This window comes from Rana temporaria, chromosome 3 (genome assembly GCF_905171775.1).
Source record: "Rana temporaria chromosome 3, aRanTem1.1, whole genome shotgun sequence".
Classification (NCBI taxonomy): Eukaryota; Metazoa; Chordata; class Amphibia; order Anura; family Ranidae; genus Rana; species Rana temporaria.
The window spans coordinates 480,280,340-480,302,807 of NC_053491.1; the positions used below are offsets into that span (position 1 = coordinate 480,280,340).

A 22,468-nucleotide genomic window follows, 5' to 3' on the forward strand; every position below is an offset into this window, starting at 1 on the left:
GGCGTGTCCCCGTGCCGATCAAACTGCGCATGCGGCGCCAGCTAAATTTCTCAGCGTGCATTGATCCAAATGACGTCGCTAGCACGTCATTGGTTTCGACATGAACGTAAATTACGTCCATCCGTATTCGCGACCGACTTACACAAACGACGTTAAAAATTTAAAATTCGACCCAGGAACGACGGCAATACTTAACATAGGATACGCCGCATATAGCAGGGGTAACTATCCGCCGGAAAAAGCCGAACGCAAACGACGTAAAAAAAAGCGGCGGGCGTTTGTTTCTGAATCGGCGGAACGCCTCATTTGCATATTCCTCGTGTACAAAAAAACGAAACGCCACCTAGCGGCCGGCCTGGAATTGCAGCCTAAGATCCGACGGCGTAAGTCACTTACACCTGTCGGATCTTAGGGAGATCTATGCAGAACCTGATTCTCTGAATTAGGGCGCATAGATACGACGGACGGAACTCAGAGATACGACGGCCTATCAGGAGATACGCCGTTGTATCTCTATCTGAATCAGGGCCAGTGTATTTATTAACAAGCCACAGTGAACAAACACAAATGAGAACAGTTGACTCGTTTTCAGCCTATAAGGCCTTAGTCATAACTGACTGAATAATGACTAAGGGCCTTATAGGCTGAAACGCGTCAACTGTTCTCGGGTTATGACTAAGGCCTTATAGGCTGAAACACGTCAACTGTTCTCATTTGCGTTTGTTCACTGTGGCTCGTTTATAAATACGATGCTTCTTTAAAGAGCAACGACCGGAGTGTGGATCATCTTTTCCTCGTTACTTTACATAGTTACATAGTTACATAGTTAGTCAGGTTGAAAAAAGACACAAGTCCATCCAGTTCAACCTCAAAAAAATAAACAAACAAAATAAAAAACACAATACAATCCCATACACCCAACTCCATACCCACAGCCAACTACTGTGGATCGAGCACCCGGGAGCTCTGCTTTCCATGTGATGTATGGGTAGTAGTGCTGACGTTTTTGTTTGTAGTCACTCTAGTCCATTCACCTGATTTGGACTACAAACGCCTCATCTTCTCCATCTTCATGACATTGGGGGGGGGCGTTGGGTGTTGGCTAATTTTAAAGAAGATTGGTTAGACGGAAGATGACATTGTTTGAGATTTCAGGTGATTGGCATCAAATACCACATCCGATATATACAGGGCTCAACAAATCCCGGTCGCCATGGCGACTAGAAATAGTGTGTGTTTTTTTTTTTTGAGCTGGCGCCATCTGGTGGTGAGCCGTTGGTATTACAAGTTATTACCACCAGATGTGTGAGCTGGCGCCATCTGGTGGTGGCCGTTGGTATTACAAGTTAAGCATTACAAGTTGAACAGCAATTCTAATGTCATTCTTCACTATTTTCACTGCCATATTCTTCCCTCTAATTAGAACCCCCGAACATTATATATATATTTTTTATCCTAACACCCTAGAGAATAAAATGGCGATCGTTGCAATACTTTCTGTCACGCCGTATTTGCGCAGCGGTCTTACAAGCGCACTTTTTTGGGAAAAAATTACACTTTTTTTAATTAAAAAATAAGACAACGGTAAAGTTATCCCCATTTTTTTTAATATTATAAAAGATAATGTTACGCCGAGTAAATTCATACCCAGTATGTCACGCTTCAAAATTGCGTCCTCTCGTGGAATGGCGTCAAACTTTTACCCTTTAAAATCTTCATAGGCGACGTTTAAAAAAATCTACAGGTTGCATGTTTTGAGTTACAGAGGAGGACTAGGGCTAGAATTATTGCTCTCGCTCTACCAATCACAGCGATACCTCACATGTGTGGTTTGAACACCGTTTACATATGCAGGTGCTACTCACGTATGTGTTCGCTTCTGCTGCGTGAGCTCGTCGGGACGGGATGCGTTTTCTGGCTCCTAACTTTTTTAGCTGGCTCCTAGATTCCAAGCAAATTTGTCAAACCCTGCAATAAAATATCACTTTGGACATCTGGATTTCCCTCAGGATCACTTCTTCTCACCATTGGTGTAGGGCCCCTATGGCTTTCTACACATCGGGATTTCTCTGAGGACTCCTGTGTTAGATAGCTTATCCCAGGCATGTCCAAAGTCCGGACCGGGGGGCCAATTGCGGCCCGCGTTCCGGTTAAAATGCGGCCCCACTGGTAATTTGGATATATATCTCTTTTGTAGCCCCCAACGAATGCCCGAGCATCGTGCATTCAGAGGCTGCATTCATGTAAATGGTGAAACTGCATTCATGGTACTTGTGAGGCTGTATTCATTGCAATGGTGAGGCTGCATTCATGGCAATGGTGAGGCTGCATTGATGGGCAATGACCCTTATTTTGCTTCATAATTCTTCATTTAAATTTTTATTTATTTTTTATCCCCGAAACTTCCCTCTTACAGTGAAGGTGTGTGTTATACGCCGATTAAATACTGTATATCCAAATAACACGCCCGAGCTCATCCTTAGAATCTTGACCACACACAGCTAAAAAGGCAAGAGAATTCTTGTTGGGCAGAGTATTAGTTAATTTGCATTTAATTTTAATGGTTCAAAGAATGTCAGGCAAAATGGTCGGCCCTTACGCATGTTCACTTCATCAAATCTGGCCCTCTTTGAAAAAAGTTTGGACACCCCCGGCTTATCCGTTTCAGAATCCAATAAATACCACATTGAACATATTTGGATTTTTCTCAGGGACCCATCCTATCTTCATTGGTGTAGGACCCCTATGGCTTTCAACATATCTGGATTTCCCTCAGGATCACTTACTCTCACCATTGGTGTGGGACCCCTATGACTTTCTACATATCGGAATTTCCCTCGCGACCCCTGTGTTTTTGATATCGTATCTTATTGATAATCCAATAAAATACCACTTTGGACATCTGGATTTCCCTCAGGATCACTTCCTCTCACCATTGTTGTAGGACCCCTATGGCTTTCCACATATCTGGATTTCCCTCAGGACCATTACATTGTATATCTTATCCTATTGATTATCCAAAGAAAATACCATTGTGACCTCTATCGTCATTGGTTTGGGATTTCTCAGGGGACTCCTGTGTTGGATAGCTTATCCTATTCAGAATCCATTAAATACCACATTGACCATATCTGGATTCCTCTCGGGATCACTTCCTCACACCGTAGGTGTGGCACCTCTACGGCTTCTACACATCGGGATTTCTCTGGGGACTCCTGTGTTTGGATAGCTTATTCTATTCAGAATCCAATAAATACCACATTGACCATATCTGGATTCCTCTCGGGATCACTTCCTCACACCGTTGTTGTGGCACTGCCTACGGCTTTCTACATATCTGGATTTCCCTCAGGACCATTACATTGTATATCTTATCCTATTGATGATTATCCCAAAAAAATACCACTGTGACCTCCTATCATCATTGGTTTGGCATGTTTACGGCTTTCTACACATGGGGATTTCTCAAAGGACTCCTGTGTTGGATAGCTTATCCTACTCAGAATCCAATAAATAACCACATTGAACATATCTGGATTCTTCTCAGGACCCCATCCTATCTTCATTGGTGTGGCACCCCTATGACTTTCTACAGATCTGGATTTCCCTCATGACCACTGTGATTGATATCGTATCTTATTGATAATCCAATAAAATATCACTTTGGACATCTGGATTCCCCTCAGGATCACTTCCTCTCACCATTGGTGTAGGACCCCAAATACCACTTTGAACATCTGGATTTCCCTCTGGATCACTTCTTCTCACTATTGGTCTAGGACCCCTATGGCTTTCTACACTTCTCTGAGGACTCCTGTGTTGGATAGCTTATCCTATTCAGAATCCAATAAATACCACATTGAACATATCTGGATTCCCCTCGGGATCACTTCCTCTCACCATTGGTGTGGCACCTCCTACACCTTTCTACATATCTGGATTTCCCTCAGGACCATTACATTGTATATCTTATCCTATTGATGATTATCCAAAAAAATACCATTGGGACCTCTATCATCATTGGTTTGGCACGTTTACGGCTTTCTACACATCGGGATTTCTCTGAGGACTCCTGTATTAGATAGCTTATCCTATTCCGAATCCAATAAATACCACATTTGAACATATTTGGATACTTCTCAGGACCCCATCCTATCTTCATTGGTGTGGCACCCCTATGACTTTCTACAGATCTGGATTTCCCTCATGACCACTGTGATTGATATCGTATCTTATTGATAATCCAATAAAATACCACTTTGGACATCTGGATTTCCCTCAGGATCACTTCTTCTCACCATTGGTGTAGGGCCCCAAATACCACTTTGGACATCTGGATTTCCCTCAGGATCACTTCTTCTCACCATTGGTGTAGGACCCCAATGGCTTTCTACATATCAGGATTTGTCGGAGGACTCCTGTGTTGGATAGCTTATCCTATTCAGAATCCAATAAATGCCACATCTTCTCAGGGCCCCATCCTATCTTCATTGTTGTAGGACCCCTATGGCTTTCTACATATCTGGATTTCCCTCAGGGCCATTACATTGGATATCTCATCCTATTGATTATCCAATAAAATACCACTGTGACCTCTCATCATTGGGGTAAAGGTTTATCGCCATTCTACGAGCGGGCGTAAATTTGAAGCGCGACATGTTGAGTATCAATTTACTTGGCGTAACATTATCTTTCACAATCTAAAAAAAAATAAAAAAAATTGGCTAACTTTACGGTTTTATTTTTTTAACTCAAAATAGTGAATTTTTTTTCCCTAAAAAGATGCGCTTGTAAGACCGCAGCGCAAATACGGTGTGACAAAAAGTATTGCAACGACCGCCATTTTATTCTCTAGGGTGTTTGAACCCCCAAACATTAAGTAATTTTCTAGCAAAGAAAAAGTTGTAAACACCAAATCTCAGAGGCTCTGGGCTGAAGTGGTTAGTGGATTAAATTTGAGCTGGGTACATCTGCAGTGTTCTCTTATCTCTCTTCAAAGCACTATGTCCTGTAGCTGTCTCCTGCTCCGTTCTTCTGTTATCAGCCTGAGAACTTCTGACAAGTTCTCTCTCACATATTATAAAAGCAGCCAGAGTTTTGTGTTTGGGGAGGATGCTATAGATTAGCAGAGCCCTGAACTATTCAATGATCAGAGCTGAAAGTCTCTACCTATGAGGAGAGGGGGCGTGTGTGCCTTTCCTCCAATCGGCTGCCTTGGCTGTATGCCCAGACTTCACTGCAGTGCTGAACAGGAAGAGAAAATCTCTTAACACCAGGCGAATTTTGTAAACTGTATTTAACGCTGAAGACGGCAGATATACATGTAATACTTATGTGGGGAGATTTGTTTCATCTCTATCATCTGAGGCTGTTCACTACACTGGGTGTATGTGAGAGTTTACATCCACTTTTAAATACCACCAAAAGAAAGCTCTATTTGTGGTCAAAAAAATATATACCGTATTTATCGGGGTATAGCGCGCACCCCTAAAGTTGCCACGAATTCCTGTGAAAAAAAGATTTTTTGTACTTAGTTTTGGTGTCTTGCGCGGCATCCATCAGCGGCCTCGTCAGGTCCGGCGTCCTCGCGTCCTCCCCGCTCGTTTCCCGCGCCGAGTTTGAATACTGCGCCGACATATACAGAGCGCAATACACTCGGGTATAGTCGGGCAGGCTCGGCTACTCTCGCGCTGACGTCCTGTACGTCCAGGACGTGAGCGCGGAAGGAGCCGAGACTGCCCGACTATACCCGAGTGTACTGCGCTCGGTATATGTCGGCGCAGTATTCAAACTCGGCGCAGGAAAGCGGGTATCGGCGTATATCGCACACCCACGATTTTGCCCTGATTTTCAGGGCAAAAAAGTGTGCGGTATACGCCGATAAATACGGTAATTATAGAAATCTCATTTGAGTACAGCATTGCATGACGGCCCAATTGGTCATTCGAGTGTGACAGCGCTGAAAGCTGGAAAATGGCCTGGGCAGGAAGGGGGTAAAAGTGCCCTGTAGGCAAGTAGTTTAGGACACATTTGGGTTTGTACCGGGACTTGGAATTTGACTTGGATGGAGGTAGAGGAGCGAGGGTAAGGCAACCTCTAAGACAGGGATATGCAATTAGCGGACCTCCAGCTGTTCCAGAACTACAAATCCCATGAGGCATAGCAATACTCTTGACAGCCACAAGCATGACACCCAGAGGCGGAGGCATGATGGGACTTGTAGTTTTGCAACAGCTGGAGGTCCGCTAATTGCTTATTCCTGCTCTATGTTATACAGAGAGGACAGGAAGTCTATCCTTGGGTTTATCACATTGAATTGTATTTGAACACATTCACATCTCTGTAATCAAATGTTTTACAGGTACAGTGCAACCTTGTATTACGAGCGTAATCCGTTCCAGGAGTTTCCCCATAGAAGTCAATGGAAGCGAAGATAATTCGTCCCGCATTGACTTCTATGGCATGCAGTACCACATGTGGCCAGAGGTGGGGGTGCCAGAGAGCCCCGTAAATACTCGGACAGCTCAGCTGATCTCGGGAACCCTCAAACACCCGGGAACGGAGTATTTCCAAACTACTCCGAGTGTCACCGGCGCCCCCGCACCTCTGGCCAAATGTGGTACTGCACACCCCCATTAGCTTGAATTCTGCTAATTTTGTGAGACAACACTCCCAAACCGAGTCGGGATGTAAAAAAATGAAAAGTTGCTCGTCTTTCAAAACGCTCGTTAACCGCGTTGCTCGTAAACCGAGGTTCCACTGTGATGTCGTCATCAGTTGTAGACCAAGCACTCCTCCATGTTTTATATGTAATCTCTGCTTTTGTCGTAAACCGAGGTTCCACTGTGATGTCATCATCAGTTGTAGACCAAGCACTCCTCCATGTTGTATGTAATCTATGCTTTTGTCGTAAACCGAGGTTCCACTGTGATGTCATCAGTTGTAGACCAAGCACTCCTCCATGTTATATGTAATCTCTGCTTTTGTCGTAAACCGAGGTTCCACTGTGATGTCATCATCAGTTGTAGACCAAGCACTCCTCCATGTTGTATGTAATCTCTGCTTTTGTCGTAAACCGAGGTTCCACTGTGATGTCATCATCAGTTGTAGACCAAGCACTCCTCCATGTTATATGTAATCTCTGCCTTTGTCTCTCGTAGGATATCAGCTGTAACGAGATCCAGTCTCTGCCGCCACAGATGGGATCGCTGGAATCTCTGCGCGAGCTGAACGTCCGCAGGAATCAGCTGACCTCTCTGCCGGAAGGTGAGCGTCCTGGGGGGGGAAAAGAGACGATTTCCCAACGAAAACCGAAAGATACAATTTTTTTTTTGTTTCATGAAACAAAATCCTAACATGAGATGACCATATTGTTGTTTTATTAGGCGGGACTTTTATTACTCATAGATTTAATATGGAGTGCAGGATTATTTTAAACAAGAAGCCGTCTGTTCAGTCTTGCATACTCTATATTACCAAAAGTATTGGGACGCCTGCCTTTACATGAACTTTAATGGTATCCCAGTCTTAAGCTGGACAAATCCGTGGAATTTTGTGTAAAGGGCGTTGCCGGTGAACTTGGTATGCATACAGACGGCAGAACTTTTTCGATTCTAGCTGACGCCTTAAGAGTTCCCTTCACATGGAACTAAGGGGCCAAGCCCAACCCCTGAAGAACCACCCCCACACCATACTCCGCCCCTCAACCCCAAACTTGCTCATCCATGTCTTTATGGACCTTGCTTTGTGCACTTGTCCAAATCCTTTGGTGGAGGGGGGATTATGGTGTTGGGTTGTTTTTCAGGGGTTGGTCTTGGCCAAGGGAACTCTGAAGGCATCAGCATACCAAGACATTTTGGACAGTTTTAACCGCTTAAGGACCGCCTCCTGCACATATACGTCGGCAGAATGGCACGGCTGGGCACAAGCACGTACAGGTACGTCCTCTTTAAGTGCCTAACCGTGGGTCGCGGGCACGCGCCCGTGGCCCGGTCTGAAGCTCCGGGACCCGATCGCCGCTGGAGTCCCGTGATCGGTCCCCGGAGCTGAAGAACGGGGAGAGCTGTGTGTAAACACACCTTCCCCGTTCTTCACTGTGGCACTGTCATCGATCGTATCATCCCTTTTATAGGGAAATCGCGACCCGGTCCGAAGCTGCGGGACCCGATCTCGCCGCTGGAGTCCCGCGATCGGTCCCCGGAGCTGAAGAACGGGGAGAGCCGTGTGTAAACACACCTTCCTCGTTCTTCACTGTGGCGCCGTCATTGATCGTGTCATCCCTTTTATAGGGATACACAATCAATGACATCACACCTACAGCCACACCCCCTACAGTTAGAAACACAGATGAGGTCACACTTAACCCCTTCAGCGCCCCCTTGTGGTTAACTCCCAAACTGCAATTGTCATTTTCACAGTAAACAATGCATTTTAAATGCATTTTTTTGCTGTGAAAATGACAATGGTCCCAAAAATGTGTAAAAATTGTCCGAAGTGTCCGCCATAATGTCGCAGTCACGGAAAAAAATGGTTATCGCCGTCATTAGTAGTAAAAAGAAAAAATTATGAATAAAAATGCAATAAAACTATCCCCTATTTTGTAAACGCTATAAATTTTGTGCAAACCAATCGATAAACACTTATTGCGATTTTTTTATTTTTTTATTTTATTTTTTTTTCTTTACCAAAAATAGGTAGAAGAATACGTATCGGCCTAAACTGAGGAAAACATTTTTTTTTATGTTTTGGGGGGATATTTATTATAGCAAAAAGTAAAAAATATTGAATTTGTTTTTCAAAATTGTCGCTCTATTTTTGTTTATAGCGCAAAAAATAAAAACCGCAGAGGTGATCAAATACCACCAATAGAAAAAAATTAAATATTTTGTACTTTTTGCTGTAACAAATATCTCAACTATTTTTTAAAAAAGCTATTTTTTTTTTCTCAGTTTAGGCCGATATATGTATTCTACATATTTTTGGTAATAAAAATCGCAAAAAGCGTATATTGATTGATTTTTGGTTTGCGCAAAAGTTATAGCGTGTACAAAATGGGGAATAGATTTGTGGGTTTTTTTATATTTTTTTTGGGACTGCGATATTGCAGCGGACAAATCTGACACTTTTGACAATTTTTTTGGCACCAGTGACATTTTTATACAGTGATCAGAGCTAAATGGCCACTGATTACTGTATAAATGTGACTGGCAGGGAAGGGGTTAAATGTATGTCCTAGGGAGTGATACTAACAGTGGGGGGATGGGACTGCCTGGAGGAGGAGACCAGTCGCTGTTAATAATAATCAGTATGAACAGCAGATCTGTCTGCTCTCTCGTGACAGAATGGAAATCTGTCTGTTTACATTGACAGATCTCCGTCCTGTCTCTCGGAGCAATCGCGGGTGCCCGACTGCCGGGCACGCTCATCGGCTCCGTCGTCGCACACCCTAGTGGTCTTAAATCGACTGATTAGGCCAGGTGAGCCAAAACGCCCAGGGGAGTAGAACTGCGGCGGCTGGTCCTTAACTGGTTTAATTAGGATTTTGTTGTATGAAATGTAGCTTTTGCTTCTAAAGCCTCGTACACACGGTTCGATTGTTGGCAGGGGATTGTCTGACAGACCGTTGTCCTAAAATTTTACCCTTGGTACACTCCTTTTTTGATAATTGTCCAACTTTTAGCCTACAAATGTTGGATGACGGGCTTCTGCGGACAACGGTTTGACGTCAGATTTTCCAGAGGTCGATATACAAATCCGTCACACAAGTTGAAAGTACAAACACGCATGCTCGGAATCAATGCTCACCAAACACGAAATTAGCAGAACGGTCCCAAAGGGTGACGCTCAAGAGCTGAAATTCCTTGTAGTACCTCACCACGTTCGTGTTTGCGGCACGAAAGTTGTGTAACGTTAGTATGCAAGACAAGATCCAGGCACACGCCCTGAAGACGACTCGGTTGGCCAACAATCAAACCGTGTGTACCGGGCTTAAGACTTTTTTTATTGGGGTGTATTCAATTTTGGTCAATGGCCTTGAATGAATTTGTTATAAACAATAACCTTTTTTTTGTGTGCAAATTAAAAAATCTTGGTGGCAATCAATGGCCTGCAGTTGTGGGAGTGTGTTAGAAAATGTTGATTCTGAAAAAAAAGTCAAGGTTTATTGCAAATGAAGGGGGGTGGTCAACACCACATTTCACAATAATTGTCCCTGTACACACAAATCTTCCAGGTGTGTTCCATCTAATCATTATGGAGTAAGAAAAAAGCCGAAGTACAAAGAGCTTTTTATTGCCTGTTCAGTAATACAGAATATAGTGGGGGCTCGTCCGGGATTTAAATCAAAGTTCAAATTCTAGGTGAGCTCCCAAAGAATTTTGTATTACTGGGTGAGCAAACAAAATAAGTTCTCGGTTCTCCAACCCCTTCTACTTTGTGTGACCGTCCAGGAAATCCCTGATATGTGGGTACTAGCAGTACAGAATGTCCAGGAAATCCCTGATATGTGAGTACTAGCGGTACAGAATGTCCAGGAAATCCCTGATATGTAGGTACTAGCAGTACATAATGTCCAGGAAATCCCTGATATGTGGGTACTAGCAGTACACAATGTCCAGGAAATCCCTGATATGTAGGTACTAGCAGTACACAATGTCCAGGAAATCCCTGATATGTGGGTACTAGCAGTACACAATGTCCAGGAAATCCCTGATATGTAGGTACTAGCAGTACACAATGTCCAGGAAATCCCTGATATGTGGGTACTAGCAGTACACAATGTCCAGGAAATCCCTGATATGTGGGTACTAGCAGTACAGAATGTCCAGGAAATCCCTGATATGTGGGTACTAGCAGTACAGAATGTCCAGGAAATCCCTGATATGTAGGTACTAGCAGTACACAATGTCCAGGAAATCCCTGATATGTGGGTACTAGCAGTACACAATGTCCAGGAAATCCCTGATATGTAGGTACTAGCAGTACACAATGTCCAGGAAATCCCTGATATGTAGGTACTAGCAGTACACAATGTCCAGGAAATCCCTGATATGTGGGTACTAGCAGTACAGAATGTCCAGGAAATCCCTGATATGTAGGTACTAGCAGTACACAATGTCCAGGAAATCCCTGATATGTGGGTACTAGCAGTACACAATGTCCAGGAAATCCCTGATATGTAGGTACTAGCAGTACACAATGTCCAGGAAATCCCTGATATGTAGGTACTAGCAGTACACAATGTCCAGGAAATCCCTGATATGTAGGTACTAGCAGTACACAATGTCCAGGAAATCCCTGATATGTGGGTACTAGCAGTACAGAATACAGTGGGGGCTCGTCCGGGATTTAAATCCAAGTTCAAATTCTAGGTGAGCTCCCAGTGGATTCTGTATTACTGGGTGACCAATACAAATGAGTTCTCTCTGCTCCAACCTATGATATGTAGGTACTGGGTGTCATATGTTGTGTCCCATGATATGTACCGTATTTATCGGCGTATAACGCGCACTTTTTTTCCCCTTTTAAAATCGGGGGGGAAATCGTGGGTGCGCGTTATACGCCGATCCCCACTGTCTCTGAGCGCCGCCGACAAAGGCCGAGTTGAGTGTACTGCGCACTCGGCTCCGCCCGCAGCCACGCGAGAGGAGCCGAAAGCACAGCGCGCAACGGACCCCCGGGCAGGGCCGGCAGACGGACCCCCGGGCAGGGCCGGCAGACGGACCCCCGGGCAGGGCCGGCAGACGGACCCCCGGGCAGGGCCGGCAGACGGACCCCCGGGCAGGGCCGGCAGACGGACCCCCGGGCAAGACAGTGGACGGACCAGCAGACGGACGCGACGGACACCGACAAGGCCACAGACGGACCCCGGACAAGACAGCAGACGGACACCGAGAAGGCTGGACGGACTCCGCGCAAGGCCGCAGACGGACACCGACAAGGCTGAGCATCCAAAATGTAAGTTTTTTTTCCTAAACTTCCCTTCTAAGCTAGGGATGCGTGTTAATATGCCGGCGCACGGTATACCCTGATAAATACGGTAGTTACTGGGTGTCATATGTTGTGTCCCATGTATGTAGGTACTGGGTGTCATATGTTGTGTCCCATGATATGTAGATACTGGGTCTCATATGTTGTGTCCCATGATATGTAGGTACTGGGTCTCATATGTTGTGTCCCATGATATGTAGATACTGGGTCTCATATGTTGTGTCCCATGATATGTAGGTACTGGGTGTCATATGTTGTGTCCCATGATATGTAGGTACTGGGTCTCATATGTTGTGTCCCATGATATGTAGATACTGGGTCTCATATGTTGTGTCCCATGATATGTAGGTACTGGGTGTCATATGTTGTGTCCTATGATATGTAGGTACTGGATGTCATATGTTGTGTACCATGTATGTAGGTACTGGGTGTCATATATGTTGTGTCCTATGATATGTAGGTACTGGGTGTCATATCTTGTGTCCCATGATATGTAGGTACTGGGTGTCATATATGTTGTGTCCTATGATATGTAGGTACTGGGTGTCATATGTTGTGTCCCATGTATGTAGGTACTGGGTGTCATATGTTGTGTCCCATGTATGTAGGTACTGGGTGTCATATGTTGTGTCCTATGATATGTAGGTACTGGGTGTCATATGTTGTGTCCCATGTATGTAGGTACTGGGTGTCATATGTTGTGTCCCATGATATGTAGGTACTGGGTGTCATATGTTGTGTCCCATGATATGTAGGTACTGGGTGTCATATATGTTGTGTCCCATGATATGTAGGTACTGGGTGTCATATATGTTGTGTCCTATGATATGTAGGTACTGGGTGTCATATGTTGTGTCCCATGTATGTAGGTACTGGGTCTCATATGTTGTGTCCCATGTATGTAGGTACTGGGTGTCATATGTTGTGTCCCATGATATGTAGGTACTGGGTGTCATATGTTGTGTCCCATGATATGTAGGTACTGGGTGTCATATGTTGTGTCCCATGATATGTAGGTACTGGGTGTCATATGATATGTAGGTACTGGGTCTCATATGTTGTGTCCCATGTATGTAAGAGTTCATCCCTTTCTTCTCCAGAACTCTCGGAGCTTCCTCTGGTACGTCTAGACATCTCCTGCAACCGCATCTCCCACATTCCCGTCTGTTACCGACACCTCCGACACCTTCAGACCATCATACTGGACAACAACCCCCTCCAATACCCCCCTGCACAGGTCAGACTCGTAGCTCCTCCTTCTTCTCTAACGTTTTATTGGAGAATATTTAATCTCGTCTTCTTTCTGTACAGATCTGCCTCAAAGGGAAGGTTCACATATTTAAGTACCTGAACATAGAGGCTTGCAGTAAACCTCCCCCAGAGCTGTCCGATGGGGGGAAGATGAGCCGCCCCACAAGCTTCACCACTTGGTAAGTAGACTTCTGTGTCGCTGGTTATTTGTACTCCGTGCCTAATCTGTGCGTTCTGCCACAATAACCAACAAGAACTCTCTCTAAACCATTCCCTGACCCCCAAATAGGCTTTAACCCTTTCGCTCCCAGACATCCGGGGTCTAGGACCGGGGTCGCCAACCTTTCGGGCCCAACGGACCACTAAACAATTTTGAATCCCGCTGGCCACCAACATGAATTTTACTTGCCTTATACACACAATTCTCCGGCTCTCTGCCCCCTTGACCCCCCCCCCCCCGATCGCACTGCTGCCTTGTACACACAATACTCCGGCTCTCTCTCCACCTCCCCCTGGATCACACTGCTGCCTTATACACAAAATACTCCAGCTTTCTGTCCTCCCCTCCCCTGGATCACACTGCTGCCTTATACACACAATGCTCCCGCTCTCTGCTCCCCGGATCACACTGCTGCCTTATATACACACACACACAATGCTACAGCTCTCTGCCCCCTCCCCTGGATCACACTGCTGCCTTATATACACACACACACACAATGCTACAACTCTCTGCCCCCTCCCCTGGATCACACTGCTGCCTTATACACGCAATGCTTCAGATTTCTGCCCCCCCTCACCCTGGATCACACTGCTGCCTTGTACACATAATTCTCCAGCTTTCTGCCCCCTCCCCCTGGATCACACTGCTGCCTTATACACACAATGCTCCAGCTTTCTGCCCCCTCCTCCTGGAATACACTGCTGCCTTATACACACAATGCTCCCGCTCTCTGCTCCCCGGATCACACTGCTGCCTTATATACACACACACACACACAATGCTACAGCTCTCTGCCCCCTCCCCTGGATCACACTGCTGCCTTATACACGCAATGCTTCAGATTTCTGCCCCCCCTCACCCTGGATCACACTGCTGCCTTGTACACATAATTCTCCAGCTTTCTGCCCCCTCCCCCTGGATCACACTGCTGCCTTATACACACAATGCTCCAGCTTTCTGCCCCCTCCTCCTGGAATACACTGCTGCCTTATACACGCAATGTTCCAGCTTTCTGCCCCCCTCCCCCTGGATCACATTGCTGTCTTTTATATACACACAATGCTCCAGCTCTCTACTCCCTCCTCCTGGATCACATTGCTGCCTTATACACACAATGCTCCAGCTTTCTGCCCCCTCCCCCTGGATCACACTGCTGCCTTTTACACACAATGATCCAGCTCTCTGCCCGCTCCTCCTGGAATACACTGCTGCCTTATACACAAAATACTCCAGCTTTCTGTCCTCCCCCTCCCCTGGATCACACTGCTGCCTTATGCACACAATGCTCCAGCTTTCTGCCCCCTCCCCCTGGATCACACTGCTGCCTTATACACACATTGCTCCAGCTTTCTGCCCCCTCCCCCTGGATCACACTGCTGCCTTTTACACGCATTGCTCCGATTCTCTGCCCCCTCCCCCTGGATCACACTGCTGCCTTTTACACACAATGCCCCAGCTCTCTGCCCGCTCCTCCTGGAATACACTGCTGCCTTATACACACAATGCTCCCACTCTCTGCCCCCCGGATCACACTGCTGCCTTACACACACACACAATTCTACAGCTCTCTGCCCCCCCCCCGATCACACTTCTGCCTTATACACACAATGCTCCAGCTTTCTGCCTCCCTCCTTCTGGGCCACATTGCTGCTTTTTACACACAAGGCTGCTGCTCTCCTACCCCCTCCCCCTGGATCACACTGCTGCTTTATACACACAATGCTTCAGTACTCTGACCCCACTGCACTACTTCTGGCGCCTCCCTCTGAGTTCACAGGAGCCAGAACTACAGCGGAAGCATCAGCTGTGCGCTGACAGTCAATACTGCATTGAGAACACTGGAAACATTGGGCGGTATACATCCGCCACAATGTTGAATTATGGCAGAACCCCTGTGGGCCACCAAAGTTTTCTTGTGAGCGGCCCCTGGGACCTCTGGTTGGCATCTGCTGGTCTAGAAGACTCTGTCTGGATGCTCCAGTGAATCTAATGTAGTGCAGATCACACTGCATACAATGAAAGGGGGACCCGAAAGCAGCATGTAAGTAGGGGGACCAATGGCACCTGCCATGCCGGTACTGAGCCAGCCGATAGGACCTGGCAGCAAAGGGGTTAACCGCTTAACGACCGCCGCATGTACATTTACGTCGGCAGAATGGCACGGACAGGCAAATGGGCGTACCTGTACGTCTCTGCCTAGACGTGGGTCGGGGGGTTCCCGGGGCTTCAGGAGCGATCCGGGACGACGGCGCGGCTATTCGTTTCTAGCCGCCCCGTCACGATCGCTCCCCGGAGCTGAAGAACGGGGAGAGCCGTATGTAAACACGGCTTCCCCGTGCTTCACTGTGGCGGCGCATCGATCGTGACATCCCCTTTATAGGGAGACTCGATCAATGACGTCAGTCCTGCAGCCACACCCCCCTACAGTTGTAAACACACACTAGGTGAACCCTAACTCCTACAGCGCCCCCTGTAGTTAACTCCCAAACGGCAACTGTCATTTTCACAATAAACAATGCAATTTAAATGCATTTTTTGCTGTGAAAATGACAATGGTCCCAAAAATGTGTCAAAATTGTCCGAAGTGTCCGCCATAATGTCGCAGTCACGAAAAAAATCGCTGATCGCCGCCAATAGTAGTAAAAAATATTTTTTTTTATAAAAATGCAATAAAACCATCCCCTATTTTGTAAACGCTATTAATTTTGTGCAAACCAATCGATAAACGCTTATTGCGAATATTTTTTTTTTTTTTTTACCAAAAATATGTAGAAGAATACGTATCGGCCTAAACTGAGGAAAAAAAAAAATTAGATATGTTTTTGGGGGATATTTATTACAGCAAAAAGTAAAAAATATTGAATTTTTTTCAAAATCGTCGCTCTATTTTTGTTTATAGCGCAAAAAAATAAAAACCGCAGAGGTGATCAAATACCACCAAAAGAAAGCTCTATTTGTGGGGAAAAAAGGACGCCAATTTTGTTTGGGAGCCACGTCGCACGACCGCGCAATTGTCTGTTAAAGCGACGCAGTGCCGAATTGTAAAAACACCTTTGGGCATTTAGCAGCATATTGGTCCGGTCCTTAAGTGGTTAAAGAAGTTTTTTTGTTTTTTGTTTTTCATCTAATATGGAATTTCTTCTCCTAGGAATGACTTTGTTTGTTCTTATAACCTTTACAACGTGTATTTCTTTTATCTCTCAGCCTCACAGATGATGTGTATTCCTCTAAGCCCTATGGCTGCCTGGATTCCGGCTTTAACAGCGTAGACAGCGGCAGCAAACGGTGGTCTGGGAATGAGGTATGTGTGTGTAAGACAGGGCTCGACAAATCCCGGTCGCCAGGTCGCCATGGCTACTAGAAATGGGGTCCTGGCGACTTGGCTTGGAAGGGGGGGGCAAAAACAAACATTTTTTTTTTGTGAGCTGGCGCCATCTGGTGGTGGCCGTTGGTATTACAAGTTAAGCATTACAAGTTAAACAGCAATTCTAATGTCATTTTTCACTATTTTCACTATTTTTCACTATTTTCACTGCCATCTTCTTCCCTCTAATTAGAACCCCCAAACATTATAAATATTTTTTTATCCTAACACCCTAGAGAATAAAATGGCGATCGTTGCAATACTTTCTGTCACGCCGTATTTGCGCAGCGGTCTTACAAGGCAACTTTTTTGGGAAAAATTACACTTTTTTTAATTAAAAAAATAAGACAACAGTAAAGTTATCCCGTTTTTTTTTTTTAATATTATGAAAGATAATGTTATGCCGAGTAAATTCATACCCAACATGTCACGCTTCAAAATTGCGTCCGCTCGTGGAATGGCGTCAAACTTTTACCCTTTAAAATCTCCATAGGCGACGTTTAAAAAAATCTACAGGTTGCAGGTTTTGAGTTACAGAAGAGGACTAGAGCTAGAATTATTGCTCTCGCTCTACCGATCGCGGCGATACCTCACATGTGTGGCTTAAACAGCGTTTACATATGCGGGCGCTGCTCACGTATGTGTTCGCTTCTGCGCGCAAGCTCGTCGGGACGGGGTGCGTTTTCTGGCTCCTAACTTTTTTAGCTGTCTCCTAGATTCCAAGCAAATTTGTCAACCCTGGTGTAAGAGGTTTATTATTATTGGTGGGATAGGAGGACTACAGAGCACGCCCCCCCCCCCCCCCCCCCCGCTAACTCCTAGCGATCTTCATGTATGTATAGCCAATTTCTCTTTCGCTCATTGGAGGACACGGCCTCTCCCGCTGCGTATAGTGACACCTGCAGGAGGAGAGTGTTGGGGACACAACTAAAAAAAACAGAGGGACAGCTGTGCCCTCAGGGACTCTCGGGGACTAACCGATCCCTATACACATTCATTAAGGCGCATGATGGGGACGGATCTCCTGGGTCTGAGCAAGAGAGTGATCTCCCTGCATGGTGAGGCAGCGCTGCTAACACAGGGGGGTACTAGAGGTGGGCCAGGCGAGAGAGATATGCGGGGAAGCTTTGGAGGGAGAGGGAGGTGGGTTTGCACACTGTGCATAGAACACATCCCTAAAACCTGCACTCTGTACACAGCACAACTGTGATTTCTGCACCCTGTACATAACACACACTGCACCCTGTACATAACACACACTGCACTCTGTGCATAACACACACTGCACTCTGTGCATAACACACACTGCACTCTGTACATAACACACACTGCACCCTGTACATAACACACACTGCACTCTGTACATAACACACACTGCACTCTGTGCATAACACACACTGCACTGTGTACATAGCACACCCCGGTACTCTGTACGTAATGCACTCTGTACATAGCACAGTTCTGATATCTGCACTCTGTGTGTAGCAGCATAATCCTGAACTATGCACCCTGTGCATTATGCACTCTGTACATAACCCACTCCTAAACTCTGTGTGTAGCCCTGTAACCCTGAGCTCTGCACTCTGTACATAGCACACTCCTGAACCCTGCACTCTGTTCTTGGCTAAATCCTAAGCCTTGCACATAGTACACCCCTGAACTCTGCACTCTCTCTGTGTGTGTGTGTGTGTGTGTGTGTGTGTGTGTGTGTGTGTGTGGCGCGTAATCCTGAGCTCTGCAGTATGTACATGGCACACCCCTAAACGCTGCACTCTGTAGATAACACATGCCGAAACTCTGTACTGAACGCACTCTGTACATGGCACACTTCTGAGCGTTGCACTCTGTGTGTAGCATAATCCTGAACTATGCACTCCGTACATAGCACACTCCTGAACTCTGTGTTTAGCGTAACCCTGAGCTCTGCACTCTGTACATAACGCACTCTGAACGTTTCACTCTATACATAACGTACTTCTGAATTCTGCAGTATGTACATCGCACACCCCTGAACTCTGCACTCTGTGTGTAGCATAATCCTGAACTCTGTACAAAGCACACCCCTGAACACTGCACTCTGTGTAGCGTAATCCTGAGCTCTGCAGTATTTACATAGCGCACCCCTAAACCCTGCACTCTGTAGATAAAACATGCCGAAACTCTGTGCTGAACGCACTCTGTACATGGCACACTTCTGAGCTCTGCACTCTTGTGTGTAGCCTAATTTTCAACCCTATGCACTCTGTATATGGCACACTCCTGAAATCTGTGTGTAGCGTAACCCTGAGCTCTGCACTCTGTACATAACGCACACCCCTGAACTCTGCAGTATATACATCGCACACCCCCTGAACTCTGCAGTATATAAATTCTTCCCAATGTCCACAAATGTAAGGAGCCTTCTCCCCACTGACAATCACACTGATGTATCGTGGGAGTTGTAGATGTAGTCATTGTTGGCAAGGGTTCCCTGAGACCTGACAACTTATTTCAAGGGTTCCTCTGTATTGAAAAGGTTGAGAGGCGCTGCTCTAGAAGGCACATAATGGGTTTATGTAGGAAGGTGAAGGGAGGAAGAGCTGGGCCAGCACAGACAATAAGTACACTCCCAAGGAGAGGACTGTGACTGGCAGGAAGGCAAGGGCTGTGCTACAGAACTGGCTCTTGGAGTAGCCAAATTCTCCTGTAAGGAATGGATGTCTCCACAAGGGGAGGGGACTGTACAGGTAACGCGCATGCATAAAATCTATGTATGATCTTATGGGAAGATTGTTGTTGGAATGGCTGGATCGATACAGAAACCAATTATTTTGGGTGTTTGTTTTCTATTGGCTGCCCTTCCACTCCAGGAACCCTCCTAGAAACCAAGATCTTATCATTGGGATACATCTACCGATGTCATCAGAAACTACCGTATACTAGTTTTACTAGTTATACTACTTTTATACTAAACTAGTCCTTTGTTTAGATTGTACGTCCTTAGGCTGACTCCGGTATTGGTTCTGACACCCAACCTTAACCCCGTAATGGTGAAGATAAAGAAAAAAAACGCATGGGCATCTGGGTCATGCAATCACTGATTCGCTGTCGCAGTGACCGCTTGTCACTATATAGCTGAGAGTGGTTGGTGACCCTGTGGTCACATTTCTGGAGACACGAGATTGTTCCCGACACAAAGTAGGGATGCATAGAGGGCTCGACAAATCCCAGGATTTTTTTTGTGAGCTGGCGCCATCTGGTGGTGAGCCGTTGGTATTACACATCTGGTGGTAATAACTTGTAATACCAATGGCTCACCACCAGATGACGCCAGCTCACACGTCTGGTGGTAATAACTTGTAATACCAACGGCCACCACCAGATGACGCCAGCTTACACATCTGGTGGTAATAACTTGTAATACCAACGGCCACCACCAGATGGCGCCGACTTACACATCTGGTGGTAATAACTTGTAAGTTGGCGCCATCTGGTGGTGGCCGTTGGTATTACAAGTTATTACCACCAGACGTGTGAGCTGGCGCCATCTGGTGGTGGCCGTTGGTATTACAAGTTAAGCATTACAAGTTAAACAGCAATTCTAATGTCATTTTTCACTATTTTCACTGCCATCTTCTTCCCTCTAATTAGAACCCCCCAAACATTATATACATTTTTTATCCTTACACCCTAGAGAATAAAATGGCGATCGTTGCAATACTTTCTGTCACGCCGTATTTGCGCAGCTGTCTTACAAGCGCACTTTTTTGGGAAAAAATTGCACTTTTTTTTAATTAAAAAAATAAGACAACAGTAAAGTTATCCCCATTTTTTTTTTAATATTATGAAAGATAATGTTACGCCGAGTAAATTCATACCCAAGATGTCACGCTTCAAAATTGCGTCCGCTCGTGGAATGCCGACAAACTTTTACCCTTTAAAATCTTCATAGGCGACGTTTAAAAAAAATCTACAGGTTGCATGTTTTGAGTTACAGAGGAGGTCTAGGGCTAGAATTATTGCTCTCGCTTAACCAATCGCGGCGATACCTCACATGTGTGGTTTGAACACCGTTTACATATGCGGGCGCTGCTCACGTATGTGTTCGCTTCTGCGCGCGAGCTCATCGGGACGGGGCGCGTTTTCTGGCTCCTAACTTTTTTAGCTGGCTCCTAGATTTCAAGCAAATTTGTCAAACCCTGGATGCATGTATGGGGTAGTATGGGATTTTCCCCACCTTCATGCTGCCACTTATGACCTTGCAACTAATGGGACGGGGTTAAAGAGAATCTCATTTTTTACCCATGCAGGTCATTTTACTCTTCACCCCCTGATAGTCTGCACCCCACCACGCTCCATTTGTCTGTCTGGGCCTTCAGACATGTCCATTATTGGTAGGGAAGGGCAAAGTGACCCTCTTCCTTTTCTTCCACGATGCAGCGCTCAAGACTGAGCGTCCAATCCCTCAAATCCAAATACCGTGATGTGAGTGGGGAGAGCGGGTCTGTGTAAGCTCTGTGTTTGAGCTTACACAGGGTTTAGAGTCATGAAATAGACCGGGCAATGTGGCAGCTCTAAGATGGTGAGTATCATTACGGTTGGGGTAGACAGGACGTCATTGCGGGCGGGATGTCATTGCTGGGGTGGAGTAGGTGGGGACGTCATTGCGGGTGGGGACATCATTGCGGGTGGGACGGAGTAGGTGGGGATATCATTGCGGGTGGGACATCGTTGGTTTGGACGTCATTGCGGGCGGGACATCATTGCTGGGGTGGAGTAGGTGGGGACGTCCTTGCGGGCGGGACGTCCTTGCGGGCGGGACGTCATTGCGGGCGGGACATCATTGCTGGGGTGGAGTAGGTGGGGACGTCATTGCGGGTGGGACGTCACTGCGGGTGGGACAAAGTAGGTGGGGACGTCCTTGCAGGCGGGACGTCCTTGCGGGCGGGACGTCATTGCGGGCGGGACATCATTGCTGGGGTGGAGTAGGTGGGGACGTCATTGCGGGTGGGACGTCACTGCGGGTGGGACAAAGTAGGTGGGGACGTCATTGCGGGTGGGACGTCATTGGTGGGGTGGAGTAGGTGGGGACGTCATTGCGGCTGGGACGTCATTGCGGGCGGGACGTCATTGCGGGCGGGACATCATTGCTGGGGTGGAGTAGGTGGGGACGTCATTGCGGGGGGGACGTCATTGCGGGCGGGACGTCATTGCGGGCGGGACATCATTGCTGGGGTGGAGTAGGTGGGGACGTCATTGCGGGTGGGACAAAGTAGGTGGGGACGTCATTGCGGGTGGGACGTCATTGGTGGGGTGGAGTAGGTGGGGACGTCATTGCGGGTGGGACAAAGTAGGTGGGGACGGCATTGCGGGTGGGACATCATTGGTGGGGTGGAGTAGGTGGGGACGTCATTGCGGGTGGGACATAACTGGTGGGGTGGAATAGCTATGAAGGCTCCCAGTAACAGGTACCCTTTAGTTGATCTGTGATTTGAGTACATTGTATTGGGGGTGGTGTGGAGTATGAGGACCATGTATTGGGGGGGGGGGGGGTTTTATGAGTACATTGATTTGGGGGTGGAGTATGAGTACCATGTATTGGGGGGGGTATGAGTACATTGTATTGAGGGGGGGGTGGAGTATGAGTACCATGTATTGGGGGG

General features: G+C 46.5%; 1 protein-coding gene across 2 annotated transcripts in view; it reads left to right on the plus strand.

Moving 5' to 3' along the window:
• The window catches only part of LRCH4 (leucine rich repeats and calponin homology domain containing 4), a 124,592-nt gene that overhangs the window by 62,760 nt on the left and 39,364 nt on the right, over positions 1 to 22,468 (plus strand). For both annotated transcript variants that reach the window (XM_040346981.1, XM_040346980.1), the window contains exons 4-7: positions 7,161 to 7,266; positions 13,089 to 13,225; positions 13,300 to 13,418; positions 16,667 to 16,763. In XM_040346981.1, the coding sequence (XP_040202915.1) occupies positions 7,161 to 7,266; positions 13,089 to 13,225; positions 13,300 to 13,418; positions 16,667 to 16,763 (459 nt within the window). The remainder of the gene's footprint in view (positions 1 to 7,160; positions 7,267 to 13,088; positions 13,226 to 13,299; positions 13,419 to 16,666; positions 16,764 to 22,468) is intronic.